Source organism: Apus apus, chromosome 4, assembly GCF_020740795.1.
Source record: "Apus apus isolate bApuApu2 chromosome 4, bApuApu2.pri.cur, whole genome shotgun sequence".
NCBI lineage: Eukaryota > Metazoa > Chordata > Aves > Apodiformes > Apodidae > Apus > Apus apus.
Window position 1 is genome coordinate 87060651 of NC_067285.1, and position 16085 is coordinate 87076735.

At 43.4% G+C, this 16085-nt stretch overlaps 1 protein-coding gene across 1 annotated transcript in view; it reads right to left on the reverse strand.

The window, feature by feature from the left end:
- Positions 1-14135, reverse strand: part of KIT (KIT proto-oncogene, receptor tyrosine kinase) — a 56750-nt gene extending 42615 nt beyond the window's left edge. Inside the window, exon 1 of the mRNA XM_051619400.1 lies at positions 14059-14135. Within this exon, the coding sequence (XP_051475360.1) occupies positions 14059-14128 (70 nt within the window). The 5' untranslated portion in view covers positions 14129-14135. The remainder of the gene's footprint in view (positions 1-14058) is intronic.
- Positions 14136-16085: the final 1950 nt, after the last annotated feature.

The following is a 16085-nucleotide window of genomic DNA, read 5'->3' on the forward strand; positions in this document are numbered from 1 at the left end:
CAATGTAAAGGGTTTTTTGTTGCCTTCTGAAAATAAAGTATCTTCAAGAAATGCATGGCAGTGTAAAGCCTACAGGTTGTAAATGCAAGGACTATCAGATGTCCTTGGTATTATGCACCTAAATATTGTCTGTCTTTTAAAAATGAATTAAAACAGCATCTATAAAGATGGGAATTATTTTGTATCTTCTTTTTGGAGGAATAATTAAGTAACAGAAATCAGAGTGTTTAACCAGCAATTTGTAATCCAGTGTACTAATCCCTACAGCATGTGTCCATCTGCTATCTCTTGATCTGTTCTCAGACTGCTAACGCCTCATATCTGAGACTGCCCCATTTGTACCACACCTGAGACAGGATGGTGCTCTTCCAGGCCCACTGTTGCTCTTGTGCATCCAGTAACACCAATTATAAGCATGTAACCCTAACCATGACACTAATAATTCAGGAATCAATTGTGCTGGTAGGATATATGCAAGGGATGGTAAGACATCTCCAAGTGCCAAACCCCACAGGATATGCTGGCTGTTGTCTCCTCCCAGGGCTCCATGTTCACACCAGACAGCAACATGACTTTTCCAGTCACCAGCAAGATTCTAAACGCTCTGAGCAACAGGAAGGAGGAACACATCATTCTGTCTTCACTGATGATTTTCAGGTGTGGGTATGCATCTTTATGCTGTTATCTGACTCATACCAGCGGATGTCCTCACTGTTTCTCTACCTCCTCACATGTTGGAAAAGGAGGTGGACAAGTACTTCAATATTCAGCTGAGTGTCCCACCTCAGTGAAGCCCATCTGACTGCAAGGACCCCACAGGATCAGAAAAAGAGAGGAGACTCATCCTCTGCAGCCATGGATCCTGTGGGCTAGTGGGGGCAGATGATTCCATTTCAGGTCACAGACTGGATCCCACTGCGAAACATCCAACACTCCCCATACACTGCACAGCCAGGGTACTACAGTGGGGTTCTGGATGACCCTCTAGAGTTGTCCTCAAGGGCAACTAGAAGGTAGCTATTGTATGTTAACAAAATATGTCAATAATGAAAAATATGTAATAATTAATAATACAAAAAAGCCCCATAAAATAAACTGCAAAGGTCAGAGTTGGACAGCCCAAGATCCAATTTGGATGTTCTAAATGTGTGCCCCACATATGAAAACAGTCACTTCCACTACCCTGTCTTCTCCTTGTAACATAACAAAATTGAGTTAAAAACTATAGTGCTGGGATCATTTGTGACCAAGGTTGTGTATGTGACAAAAGAAGCAGAATATATTAATATATGACAAGCAGCTTCCTAAGCCCTAAAAATGAAAGGATAGGGAGGAATGAGGGGGAGTACATCAGTTGTGACTTCTGCATGCAGAAGGAACATCTGGAAAACCAGACTGGAGGAATTAGAAAACGAAACAGCTTCTAGATAATACTGATAGGAAATGCAGGTCAAATTGCAGGGATATGATTAAGGACAGCAGAATGTTCCTGTAACAATTAAGGGATGTGCAAACAAAAAAAATCTTTGGCTAAGGAGTGTACCATCTTGGGAAAAAAAATAAAATATGGTTTATGCTGGAGCTTTTCAGCCTCAGCCAGAACACTGCTGTAGCACAGAAAAGCACATCAGGTGCAAGGCCACATCATGCTCACAAGCAACTGGGGACCATCTCCAGCTGCCAAGCAAACAAAAGACATGGGACTGCCATTAAATAAGATGAAGAATCAAGCGCTGTGGATTTTATTCTCAGCTCTGCCACAGATTTCCTGCAGAACCTTAAGTTCAACAGGTTAGTCCCTCTGTGGCCATTTCCTCTTTCAACTCTTATCTAAACTTTAAAAGGAAGAAGTTTGTGTCAATTCTATAACACAAAAGATTGCTTTAAGAGAAACAAAACAAAGCAAAACCCCGTGCCTTATCCCAACCCCTTCCATGTTAAACTTGTGTCAAGCATCTCCCAAAACAGGGGAACAGAGCTGCTTCACAGTACAGCCCCAGCCTGATCACATCCAGTATCAGGCTCTCTGCCAGCAGGTTCATTGCTACCCAGCAAGAGCAAATCCCTCTGCCTGCTTCTTCCAGGGTTAGGATGCACTGTAAGGGAACAGCAGGCTCTTCTGAGCTTCTGCCTCTTCCCCTTGTCATTGTTCACAACCTTCAGAGTCATCAGCAGTCCTCAAGTAAGCTCCACAAACACTGCACAATGAAAACAACAACCTGACCATGACCTGATCCTGACCATGATTTCTAAACCAGTTGAACGTTTTTTCTATGACAAATGCACTGAACAGCTAAACTTCAAGGGACAGAGTGTCCGCAAATTTTGTGCAAGATTGTGGTGATTGCATACAGCTGGAGAGACTGCTTTCTTTTCAGTGCGTGTTCATCCTAGGCACTGGGCTCACTTCAAGGACTATCACACAGACGTCACTCACCGCATTTTTCAGTTTCTCATCTACAGCAACATAAGAGAGCAGAAGCAAGAGATAGGCTTTATCAGTTAAAGTAGTGGCACTGTTGTAGATGCAATGGTCTGGGGATATCAGCACAAGATGGCTTGCAGGGAGGTAATATCCTCTTTCAGCATACCCAGCACTGCTGGAAAAATGAACATGTTTTCAGACACACAAATCTCCTGCAGGTCTGAAAGAAAAGCAGAAGTCCTAGACAGCAGCCTGCCCAGTCTTCCTTACAATATTAGTTGGTCTAATTGAAGAGTATCGCCTTTCCAACTCTGTCACTTATTTGTTAAAGCCACTATGACACTTGACATATGCTGTGATGGAGATTCATGTAAGATATTTTCAATTATATTTTCTTTGTCCTGCCATTTCATGCCCCAAAGAAACAAATAAAGTGTCAAACTCACATGTTAATCACACTGAAACAACTTTAATTTACTTTGATGTAAAAAATTGCCCAGATTTTTCAAAGGAGAGATGCTATCATGTGCTTACTTGGTTTGTTCCACTTCACTAAACAGACACTCTCCCTTATGCTAGATGAAAAGTTCTAGCAATGGCAAATGTCAATTTTAAATTATTTGATCTGAAAGCTAGATCAGCTCCCATTTCAGCTAGGCTGCAGGGGAAAACAAGGCTAGCATTACAGCCCCGTACTTCACAGAAACCATCCATGCCAACACTCATGCTAGTGTCTTCCTCAAAGACACAGACCAAAAAAAAAAACTAAGATGTGATTGCCCCCTGCAAGCATCACAGACTCTTAGCATATGTGCCACAGTGCCACAAACCCTCACTGGTAGAAATGCTGACTGGTTCCTCTGCTCCAGCTTCACCTTGGAGACTGAAAAATAACTGCCACTAGGCATGTATTACAGGGTCTACACTGATTAGGCTTCCCTTCAGAACTAAGTGGTTTGTTTCTAACCCATCTAACAGAGTCAGTGATATCTGCTGACCAACAAACTCTTCACTGCTGGGTGTTTCCCATGCAGAAATGCAGAGCTCCCATGCTTATGCCTGCTCTGAAGTTTTGGATCCTCAGAGGCTGTATGTTACTACGCAGAAAACCAGCAGAGAGGATTAGTGGGGTCTTTGGCATTTACCCAGCTGCATGAGGGCAACCACTGTCTTCCCACCCAGCCTTCCCCCTTCTCGCAGACCCTTCACCCTGAGCGGCAAGAGGACAGAAAAAGGGCACTGTGGAGAGCAGATGGTGGGAGCTCACCAGCCCAACACTCAAAGGCACAGCTGAACCATCTCCATCTGGAGGCAGCATAAAGGAGAAATGAGTACCCCTCAACACAAAGAGCAAGTGTGGAGTCAGCCAGTCAACTTCCACCCACGGCAAAACCCAAGAGAGGAAGTGGAAGGAGAGTGGAACGAAGGTTATCTTTATCATCATGAGTGTGGAGAACCACAGAGGCAGCTGGACCTTGGCTGTGGCTGTGAGACACCCCATCTTTGCAGTGACACCCCACAGGAAGCTTTTGGATTGCTCCTACCTGGATCTGTCTCACCAAACAACTCACACCCTAAGAGGGCACTCCAAAATACAAGCAAGAGGCACTTGGTGGTTACCCCCTGCAGAGAAAAAAGCTTGGGTGAATGAGGAGACATCCAGCTACACCTGAAGAGAGATTATGTACCCCTCCAAACAAGATGTGGTTAATCACAAACAGCCAGCATCAGAGGCAGGTGGCAAGAAGGCAAATCCAGCCAGCTCTCTAGCCCACACACATCCCACTCTCAAAGAGACATTCACAGGATCTTCAGGCAGGACAAGCATGAGCATCTGGGTTTGATCCCCTGCTTGTGGGTGGAAGCCAGCAGGCCCTCCTGCAGAGGGTCTTGTCGCAGCAATTAGCAATGTAGCTAATTGTACGTGGCTTCCTTATTTCAGAAGCAGGCTTAGCAGAGCAGATGCTGCACATGACCTCCAAATAAAATATGAGAGCTACCCTATATATCCCAGTGCAACTGTCCCTCAAGGCACGGGCTGGGGGAAGTAACTGCACATCCCAGAGGCAGCAACACACCTTCCTCATCCCCCAGCTGCTTTATTTTCCTTTGCTAGGGTGAGGAAACTCCAGCCATACCAACTGGCCACCTTTCCAGCCTACCAAGCAGCTTGCCCTTTTTGACCAGCCCACCTCCCTCTGCCAATACAGCTAACTCAGGCATTTATCAAAGGCAGACATGTAGCTGAATATAATTCTAGTTTAGCACACATACTAAATGGCCACAGTAGGATCAAGTGATCTTGAAACACTATAAGCAACAACCTATTCTAGGTGAGCAATTCATTTTATCACAGCACGTTGACATACTTATGCCTAAACTTCCCGTCGCAGAATCAACACGCAATGTGCTAATGAACAAAACCAAGCCCAAAGCATGACTGACCTATCAGGTTTTTTGCAACTAGAATGTTCTAAGCTTAAAACAAGTACCTGCTAATTCTTATTAAAAGAAAAACAGACAGATAAATATATATGTATGTAAACACACATAAGTAGGATTTGCAAACAAAGAGCAACTGTTTGTCACAACATTTGGCAGTGTTGAGATTCATACATTTAGACTGATTCTTACTTACCGAATTATTGCCATTTTCCCCTCTAATTTCCAAAATTACTTATTAACCAGCTGTTCCCACAGTTACTTTTATCAGCTGTTAGACACACAAATAAACAAATTATAAAGTAAGGATGGAGAACGGTTAGAAGGAATGAAAACTCGCTCTAATGCACAGTATATTCAAATTCAGCTGTCATTCATCCAGCCTGTTCCTTTAATGGCTTTTTCGTCTCGCTTCTCTTTGCTGACATTTATATTAAAAGGTGCAGAATCTTTCAACTTCCATTTTGAACGAATGTTCCTTGTAATGAACAACATGGGCTTGAAAGCATGTTTTCTGAAATGCAGTGAAAAGGTAGTTTTAATGAAGTGAACTGAGAAAACTGGAGAACAGTAAATCGTTTTGCAATCTGAATTAATGCTTATTTGGAAAAGGCTCAACTGAGGAAGGAGATGTTAGACCTTTTGGCAATGTGAATTCTAATTATTTCAAGTCTTGGCAGTAATTTTATCAAACAGTAGCAATTTCATTAAAAGGTGCATTGGTAATCATCTACATAAGGCCTCCAGAGGAGAAATATGCCAATAATTGCATAATTATGTTATCATTGCTCTTATGATGGACCACATTAAATACCACAAAGAGGAGCATGGCTTTTTACTTTCTCTAGATATTTAGTTCAGCATTTTTTTCCTAGAAGATTACAGCAATAAACAAGACTTTCAGATTACTAAACATGTTCAACAAATTTTGCAGAAAAGGCACACTTATCTTTTACGTCCAGGTTACTTCACATTGTCTTTTCTGTCACTGAAATAACTGACAGATTCATGAGAAAAATGCTGCTTTTTGTAATAAGTTAACTAAAGCATTTATATAGTTCTTTTACTGAAATACAGGTCATTGCATCATATGTTAAGCATGCACATGGTACACAGATCCATTTAAGAAGCAGGTTTTGGATTATTTCTGTATTTCTCCACATAAATTAGTGTTAACTATTCAGTGATTTTTAATAAGCCAGCAGGAGGTTGGGTTTCCTTTGTATAACTCATGTACAAACTTTGCTGCTAATTAGGATGTTGTTAAAAAAATTATTGTAATTATTGTAAAATCTAATTAACCCATTTCTTATGTGCTAGTGTTGAAGAAGTATCTCTGCACATGCATTCTGAAACCACGACTAAGAACAAGTTCCAGAGAATTCATCAGCAGGTTCTGCAGAACCTACTAGGGTAAACAGATCTCACCTCAGGTAATCAAGCTAAGACCCAGAGAGATCTGTCACTGATGTTGTCTTGAAAGTAACCCGAATACAGAGACACAGATATTTTTCTGACAACCCAGTTTTATTTCCACAGTCTTCTTCTGCCAAGGAGATACAGAACTCGGCCATTCAACCTAATCTCCAATGTCAGCAGAAGTCCCACCTAAATATTTTGCTTGCAGACTGTACTGTATTTCCTAGTTTACTAACAAGACTTATCAAAAATTGCACATACATGGCATATCTGTAGATAGCTGCTTATTTAAAGAGTTGGTTCTCCTTCCTACCCCAGGACAGACATACAAGAGCACACGGTGCTGTGAGCACTGAGTACCTTCCTAAGCAGGGAATCCCATTTCAGCACCATGTCTGATGGTATCTGGTTTACAGGGGACCAGAAATGCAGGGTTTACTTCTGCTCCTTCCATTTGACCTCTTTTATTATGCCGCATACCTCAGATCTTAGGTATGATGATATTAGCATTACTGCAAAGTCAGCAATTTTATGTATAATACCTGGAAGTCAGACGTGCTATGGAATAGGAAACCTCAACAGCTTGTGTTACAATGAGCACTACTGGGAGGAAGCTTTTCTTTTGTTGAAGATCACAGAATTTCTTTTCAAAGTTAGAAAGTTATGCTCATCTAGGCATAGAAAGGACTTCCATGCTGTATAAAATAGCAAACGAAGAATTAGGCAGAAAAGCTAAAGAAAATAATTGCGCAGTCACTGAGCAGCAGAAACTGAACGCCTCAGTACCAGGTCTTAGGGCAGAAGAGCATCTATGTCAGCCAAACTGAACCATTTCAGGCAAAAAGACCATATTAAGCTGAAGATTTAATTTAATATAACATTAACAGTAAAAACACAGCATTTTTATAATGCCCTTTTTCCTTTTAAAACTTAAAAATAGACAACACTTGTCCTAAAAATGCAACAACATCATTTAAACTTTATACCTCCTCTAATCATTACCAAAAAATAAAGGTAAAAAAACTTATCCAAGCTGCACATTTGCTGCCAACATTTTAAATATAATCACATTATTGAATTTGTGGAAGTCTGTAGCTGTGCACCTCTCGGCAGGTGTGCTGCAGTAATAAAACAGCCTTTGGCATCTGCAGTTTCCTAGCAGGTGCAGGGAAAATATTTTTTTTCATTTCAGTTCATTCAGTACAACTCAAATAAGCAACTAGTCCATTCAAAGAGGACCTACTGATCAGAAGTTGAAAAAAACCAACAAACTACGAATGTTTCCTTCCATTGCCATTCTAAGAATTAGAAAAGGATGAAATGAACTAGTTATACAATTTTTACAGCACAGTGAGTAGAAACCACCAGTTTTGACTACAGATAGGCCTTTCAACATTAATTCTTTATTTCAAAACATTTCTCAATGAGTTTTTTCTTCTGAATTGGCTGGCTTCTATGTGGTGATATTTATCTAACGGAAGAACATTTCAGAATCTTTGTTTCCTTCACTGTAATCAATGCAAATCATCAGTAAAAAATCAATTATCTAATACAAGAAATGTCAACACTTTCTGTTTTCATACTAAAACACACATGTACAGAATAAGTGTATATACAACAAGCAACATAATTGCTTAAATACAGGCACAGTGATTAATCAAAGTATAACATTAAATGCAAAGGCTATATTTAATTAAAACTCTATCTCAGTGGTAATAAAGGAGGTTAAACCTTTCTTTACAAAATGATTAAGTACAAATGCAAAACAGTTAAAATGAGGCTTACTGTTGGCTGATTTAAATCATTATTAAAATCAGATTTACAATGCTTTGAATCAAACTGAAGCACATTACACAGGGAGGCAACTATTTTTTTAAAACCTGGAAGTGCTGCACTTCTTAGATGGAGTCAGATGTCAATTTCACACAATGTATTTGGAGGAAATGCAAACAAGCTGGAGAAGGCTATGAAGAAAAAGAGGAGCAGGAGTTATAAAAGATGCACCAAGGGAAAATGCTGAAAAAGGTTTATCATGGAAAAGAGAAGTCAAAGATGTGATATCAATTGTCACTGCGCAAAATGTTATCATAAAGAGGATGGTGACCACCAGTCCACTATACCTACCAGAGCAGGTGAAAAAAAAAAAGGATGGAATTAAGCAACCAATAAGGGAGATTAGGTTAGGGGAAGTTCTTGACCTTTAACAACTAGTTGTGTACTAGGAAAAACCGATGGTAGACTCTGCACCACAAGTCTGCCTTAGAGCAGGTTAGACAAAAGTCCACCTGGGAAGATCTGCTCCATCTGACCTTGGAAGGGAGCAGAGGACAAACCTGACGACTGCTGCAGGTTTCCTCCAGCCTTTCTCTTACAGCTCTGTAGGAGGTTCCCAAGACTTGCAGTGTCTCTATGACACCTAGCTATGGGAGGCAGGTGAATTTTGTGAGAAAGTCAGATTTCATTCAGCTGAGGATGAAGCTTCCGGTCCTGCGGGCTGCGGACAAAACCTTCAACACATGACTTCAGTGCAGCCATTAACTCCTGAACAAAAAACAGATTAAGAGAGCCAAATGCAAGTTTTTAATCTCGTTATACCCTTCAGCAGGAACCTAGTTAGTTTTGCATGACCTCGGTAATGTGAATACCCAAACCAGTTCTGTTACACAGCTCATCCAAAGCTCATCCTCCTCTGAAACTTGCAGGCTCTGAATGACAGGTTATAACCAACAAGTTTGATTTCTTTTTCCAGTGCTGCTTTTGTACATAATTTTTCTTTAAAAGAAGTCTACTCCATTTCATGAGGAGCATGTTCACCCAGCATGAGCAGAGGAGCATTATTTAACTTAAGACAAATACTGATGGGAAAAGAAAGGCAATGAAGGACTAACCTGGCATTTGCCAAGGTTCCATAGAACCTGTAGGAGATGCATTTCTGACTCTCAAATTTCCCTGATGTGGTTTTCATCTCTTCTTAACTTAAATCAGTCCATGCATCCTCTTTACCACTTAGATTTACAACCGTTGAGCAGCAAATTCTTGTTTGTATCAGATATTCAATGATTATGTTACATGATTACAGACTCAACTGTCAAATGACACTTAAAATCATAGACACTTAACATCGCCAGCCCCCACAATGGCAAAACCCCTTTAACTGATAATTTTACTAAATTATGCCTCTTTTTAGTTACAATTTCAAGGAATGATCGATATGGAGCAGCCCATGAGTTGCATAGCACGGTAGCAATGTTAGAAACATTTACATGTCTGTAAGAGATAATCTGAAGATAATATAAATAAGAACCTTACGTGCTGCACAAAAGAATTCTGTTGTGACATGAAAAAGATCATTAAAAATCCATTCAAAGGTATATCTGAAAACCTGTGTTTTCAGAATAAATCAATATAATCGCCCAGAGTAAATCCGCTGAGAGATTAACATTAACTGTGCCTTCTAATTGGTATACCCTAGAAAACAGGAGTCTCCTTCTCCCTTCAAACAGATGTTTACGCTCCCCTTACACTTTTATCACTAACAGCAGCAATCTTGGCTGGTGGACAAACAATACACTTCAGTTGCCATTAGGTCTGGCAACCAGCCAAGGTGACTACTCATATGCGTAAAATTACGTTCACTTCTGACTATTTTCAGGATTCATTGTTAAAGAGGGTCCTTTTGGAAAAAAACTCTTCTAGTTTCCTAAAAGTCACTGGAAAAGCCAAGCGCAATACTTCTTGCAGCAAAATAATCCAGAAAAGTAATAACTTTTATGTCAAGTACTAGCAATTTGTATGTGCATCCTCTTCAGATTTTTTATAACAAATGTCTGAAAGATTTAACACACTGAAATATGTATCACCCCTTTGATAAGCTGCCTTTAGCATCAGCCCTCCCCTTTCACCTAAGGTTACAATGAGCACTTTAAGATGTATAAAGGCTGAAGAGACTCAAATGGGGAAGCCGAAGTTTCAAAAGGACAGAAACAACTGCAAGTTGCTTTTTGTGCAGGGGAATATTCAGAAGGACATTCAGAAATTATAAAAAGGTAAAGTTTTACACTTAAAGTGAGAGGGTACTTACAGTAAATGCAATGCATTAGGATATTAGACCTCATTTCCTCTAGCCATTCTCTGAACAGCTGAAAGAGACTTAAGGAAATGAGTCAAAATCCTGGAAGATGTTTGTACTAGATGAAAAAGAAAACAACATCTGTAAAATCATGTGTCACAGAGCAGGACAATATGCAATGCTTTATCTCTGCAATGGCATTCATCTTCATGGACAGAGAAAAAGCTGAAAAGTGGCTTAACCTTGAGCAATTACTGCCTCTCTTCTACAAGATTGATATGAGATTAGATCAGTTGTCATGTATTGTAGATAAACATATATGTTGTTGAAACTCTTTGATGCTGTGCAGTTCTAGTTTCACCCAGAATTTGTTATTCCTCACCTTCAGATGACATCAGAGTGCTAAGTAAAAGTTCAGGATAGAAAGCAGCTTTCCTTCAAGCTACAAATGCGTAATATTTGGTATTTAGTTTGACAGCTCCAGATATGCCTTAAAAATCCTTCAAATAGCTTGCACTAACAACAAATTATAGTTCAGACAGAAATCCAAAGAATATAGATGTATCATTAGAGTCTCTCAAAACAGACCAGAGAGAGAAAAGGGTAAGCTTCACTATGAAAAACTCCTACCAACTGCAACATGACTCAGATGTTCTTTCTAAAACCTGTCCTAGCTGGTGTTTATATGTGCTAAAGACATATCCTTTCCAATTCCACCTGTGTCCTGGTGCAACATGTCCCTGCTGGAGGTGACTCAGGATCCTTTGATCAATCCAGGCACCTGCAAAGCAGTGTTACCATTTGGACAATCTGTGACACATTTCTGGGAGGGCTGAAGCGAGGTGAGAAGCCCACGGAGAGCCGGTATAACCCAGTAGTACTACAGCTGCAGTTACCTGTTGACAAGAGGCTCTCCCTTGCAAAATGAGCACATGGAAATGCCTCCAGTCTCTGTGAATGGTACTTAAATGGGATGCAAATGGAAGTCTCACTTCTTGCCAAATTTATCACATTCTTTATTACACAGCCTGAAGAAAAATCACTTACGCACTTGCTGGCAGAGGGTTCCCAGTTGTAACGGAAGGAAAAAGAGTTGAGTATTGAGCAATCTTTGACATTTCCATTCTGCTCCTGGCAGTGGCCTTGGGCCATGTTTCTGTGCAGGACAATCTGCACTGCTGCAGGGGAGGGCAACAAAGGAGCAGAGAGCAGAGATGGAAACAGGGAGGGCAGGATACTCAGTTTGTGGGGGGTCAAGGCAGTGGTTGAATGACCAGCAATCAGTATCCTCATCAAGTTCTATCTTCCTCCTTCGAGTCTCCTCCCTCCCAGCTGACAGGTAGTAGGAAGCATTGTGAAAACAGACATTCTTCCCTCTGGGCACAGGGAGAGCCTCCTATTACTCTGCAGCTGACTGAAAAGAAAGGCCATATTGATGGCTGCTGAAAGGAACGATGTCCAGTGTTCCATGACCACAGGATGTAAATGCTAGAGAGACTGACAGAGTACTGCGGTGGGGGACAAGGCGAGCCTCAGGGGAGGACAGGAGAGGCACCAAAAAATGACTGTTCCAGAATATTGCATAAAATGAGGACTAGTCAACCCCAAATGGAAGCAAAATTGGAAGAGCATGTTAGGATGCAAGAAAAACAAAAAGTAGGAAGGGGTTGTGGAGAGATTAATGGTTTGCCCTCCAAGAAACTACATTAAGCTCCGTTTTCTATATCCTCCTTCCCGATTTGCAACAAAAGGAAGAAGCTCTTGACTAAAGGCCAAAGAAAGATACTTTATATAAATCTGTATACCCATAAACAACTGGATGGGTCTGAACAGGGACTGTGTGGGAGCATCCAATCCAGGTGTCTGCACTGAGATCAGCTCTGTCCTGCCCGTCACTTCTGACGACCCTTGTGCTCCTGCCAGAACACGAGCCACCACTCTGATACCTACCTCCTCCAGCACAAAACTAGCCCTGAATTTTCTTCAATCTGATGCATACACATACCCAAACACAGTTGTCTTTTGAAACAGCAATTCATTCAGTGTTTTTTTGTCTACACAAGCTTGATGTGCCCAGGGTGAAATGTCACCCACAAGTAAATGCCTGAACCCAGAACCAAAGGAAGGATCACGAGAAAGGTTCCTTTCTTGTCTCTCCAGTACTCTGGAGCCTGCATCTCATGACTTCCAGAAGATGCTGCCAGGCTGACCTGTTTCTCAAGCTTTCCTCAAGGACAAACTAAGCGTATGATGCATAACCCTCAAGTGCAGGCAAGAAATACATGAAGGAAGTTGGTGGGTATTAATAAATTCAACCTTTTTACAGTATATTTCAAGGAATAACCCATGAGTAGAAGAGTTTCCCACCCCTGTGGCATCAGCACTGGCATTTTGCAGACATATGTCTTTCTAAATAAGAAAGTCCAAACCATCAGATATCACACTCTAGTTCAGATTCCCAATAAAACAAAAGGGATCAAACCCAAAACGTTACATTAACAAAAACGTTAATATATCAGCTACTGGCCCCCCTCACATCCCAAAGCAAAGTGCTTAAAACGAAGAAGCGTAAATTGTCGCTGCTGGTAGTTCCCGTTATTTCAGTTTGGTCTGCTCGCAGCAGGAGAGCAGCGGGGCCCCCCGGGCTGCGCTCGCACGGAGCTCCGCAGGGCTCCTCTCTTGGTGGCAGCAGACGATACACACCTAGCACCACTGCTTGCTCGGAGAGAAGCAGCAAAGTGACCTTTCGCGTTACCTGCTTTCAGACCTGGGTGCACAGGGCCCAGATGCCCCCTGGGTGCAACCCCTCAAACACTAGCAGCGACCTCCTTACGCCACCTTCCCCCTGGCCCTCCAAATGCTTCTTACGCCTACAAACCGAGCTGCACGGCAACTCCGAAAGCCATATGCAAAGTTGCCCAGCACTGCAGCCAGATGCTGTATTTAAAATCACCGGTCCTGTGCACTAGGGCTGTGAGGTTAGCCAAGGAAACCCTCTGTTATCAAGGAAGTGGAAAGGAACCTTTGAATTTACACCAGACACACCAAAGTTCTAGCACTGATGGACCGCTCGAAAGCCCGAGCGGCACAGCTTGCTCTTCTTCTCTTCAACACAGAGGATCGGCAGCGCCAGAGCAGACCGGTTCTGAACGCTGGTCCCGGGGCGAGCCGCCTGTCCAGCCTCTCCGGGCCGCGGGGCACCGACCCGCCGGCGGGGGAAGCGGGACACCGAGCCGATCCCCCCCGCCTGGGAAGGCTTCACCTTCGCTGGGGAGCACCGGACACCTGACGGCGGCGGCTCGTTCCCTGCCTATTGTTCCACGAGCACTTAACCGCGGGGACATTTTGTACCGATTACCAGATAGTTTATTGTCAAAACAGTCCGGTCCGGGGAGATGGGGCGGGGGTGCTCCCGGCCGGCTCCTCTCTCAGCCCCGTAAAACCGCGCACTGCAAACAAAGGACTTTTTCTCTTTTTTTTCTTTTTTTTTCTCTTTTTTTTTTTTTTCTTTTTCTTTTTTTCCCCCGGCGGGGCTTCCCGCAAAGGTGATTCCAGGGCAAACGGCGGACTGGCGCCGCGACCCCCGGCACGGCGCTGCCCCCGCCGAAGAGGCCGCCGAAGTTTTTCCTCCGCAGCCGCCCGCGCCTGCCCTAGCCCCGCCGCCCCGCGGGGCTCCGCGCCCGCCCGCGCCCGCGGCTCCCACCTGCGGGGAAGAGGCTCAGCAGCAGCAGCACGGCGTGCGCCAGCTCCCGGGCGAGGTACGCGCCCTCCATGCCGCCGCCGCCGCCCCCCGAGCCCGGCGCGGCTGCCGCTCCCACCGCCCGGCGCTCAGAGATGCCCGACCCCCGCGGGAGGGATGCGGAGTACAGCGAGTACGGCGAGAGCCCGGCCCCGCCGCGCCGCCGCCGGCTCCGCCTCCGCCGCCCGCCCCGCGCCGCGCTACGCGGCCCCTCGCGGCGCCCTGCGCGCCCCCGCCCCGCCGCCTCGGCGATGGGCGCAGGTGAGGCGCTCCCTCCGTGTCTTCTTCGCCGCGCTGGGCGTCTCAAGTTTGCCTCGGTGAAGCATGGCATAAAGACCTCCAATACCCCCCAAAATGAAATAATGACCAAAAAGAGGGAAACCCCAGGGGCCGAACGTGCACGCAGCGCTGCCCCGGAGAAGAGCTCCCCGTCCTCGCAGGGAAGCCATGCGGGGCACCAGCAAGCGCTGCGAGGAGGGGTCGGGGCTGTGGGGCTGGGTAAGCCCAGGAGGCAGCGTGGCGGGCTGGGCACGGGTCCTGGAAGCAGAGGAGCATCCCTCAAAGGGCAGGTGCAAGGCCATTTGGCTCCCTCACTTAAAACTCTTGGAGAATCTGCACGCAGCAGAGTCTATGTGCACCAAAGGAAACGTTTCTGCCCTGGCCCGCAGCGCTGAGTTCTCAAACTGCTCGCTGTGGGCTGTCACCTACTTAAGGGTCAGTCAGAGAAACACAAGCGAGATGTAAAAGTATGTTCTGTGACACAAAAGGAAGGATTGAAAGAACTGAGTGGTTTGGTGGGGAAAAGACAAAGCTGACAGGGAGCTTAAATATGGAAAAGGTTCTCACAAAGAGGATTGTGAGCAATTGTTTTGAACGTCCCTCAAGGGCAAGATAAAAAGTGATCCGTTTAGTTCACAGAAAAAAAAAAAAAAAAAAAAAGCGCTTAAATATTAGGAACGCACTTGAAAAGAGTAAGGAGAATTTAGTCTACAAATACTTTATGGAGAACTGGTTGTGCAATCCGACAGAGAGCTTTTTAAACAACAATGAGAAAACTGACAAGGAGGATCTGGGAGTCCTTGCTTCTGTAGCTACAGAGCCATGGAGCTTCTCTTCAGGAAGAGATAATACACGCTATTGAAACGTCCTGTTTTTAATACTACTTTGTCAGGCGTGCCACATGCTGTGAGGTGACAGAAAGGTATTTAGGTGACCAAGGCAAAGGAGTCGCCCATGCATTCACCAGCTGTGCTTTGCCCAGGTACCCAGAGGTAGCACCTTAGTAGGCAGGTAGGGGAAGGACACACAGACTGTCAGAAAATCTGTAACAACACTTCTGGATGTACAGAGAGATGTAGGGGACACATGGCTAAACCTTCACCCATGGGAAAGCATAAATATAGATAGACTTCTTGAAACGTGTTGGTACAGATCAGAAAAGTTATTGAAGGTAAATTATGCCCTTTTTTTGTGGTTTGTTTTTTTTTACCTTCATCTTTTCTTTTTCACTCCTGTCAGATTTTTTGCAAGGTTAATAGCACTGTCCCATATGGTCCAGCACGAGATGAAAGTCTTGTCTTATATGTTTAAAATGGCTCTTTCCATTTCTTTACTCTTTCATCTCTGACAGTCAGTCTCTTTTGATGGGTGAATCCTTCCTCTGCTGCAAAATGGAATACATTTATGCAGCACACCAACCATTTCAAAATCAAACATAATTTTTAAATCATATTTTTCAGGTGCTAGCCTCATCAAATTAACTCTAGGGAGAGAAAAAAAAAATAGCTAAAACACTTCATTTTTTAGTGCACTCCATATTTTCCAGGTGACTTTGGGTTTCATTTTTGCAAAAGAAAAAAAGATAGTTGGATTTTTTTAATATATAAATACTCGGAGCATTTACGATTTAATTTCTTAAAGATGCAAAGGCATCATACAACATGCTACAAGAGGTTTCCACTGAAACATTACCAAGGAACATGTGATGTTGT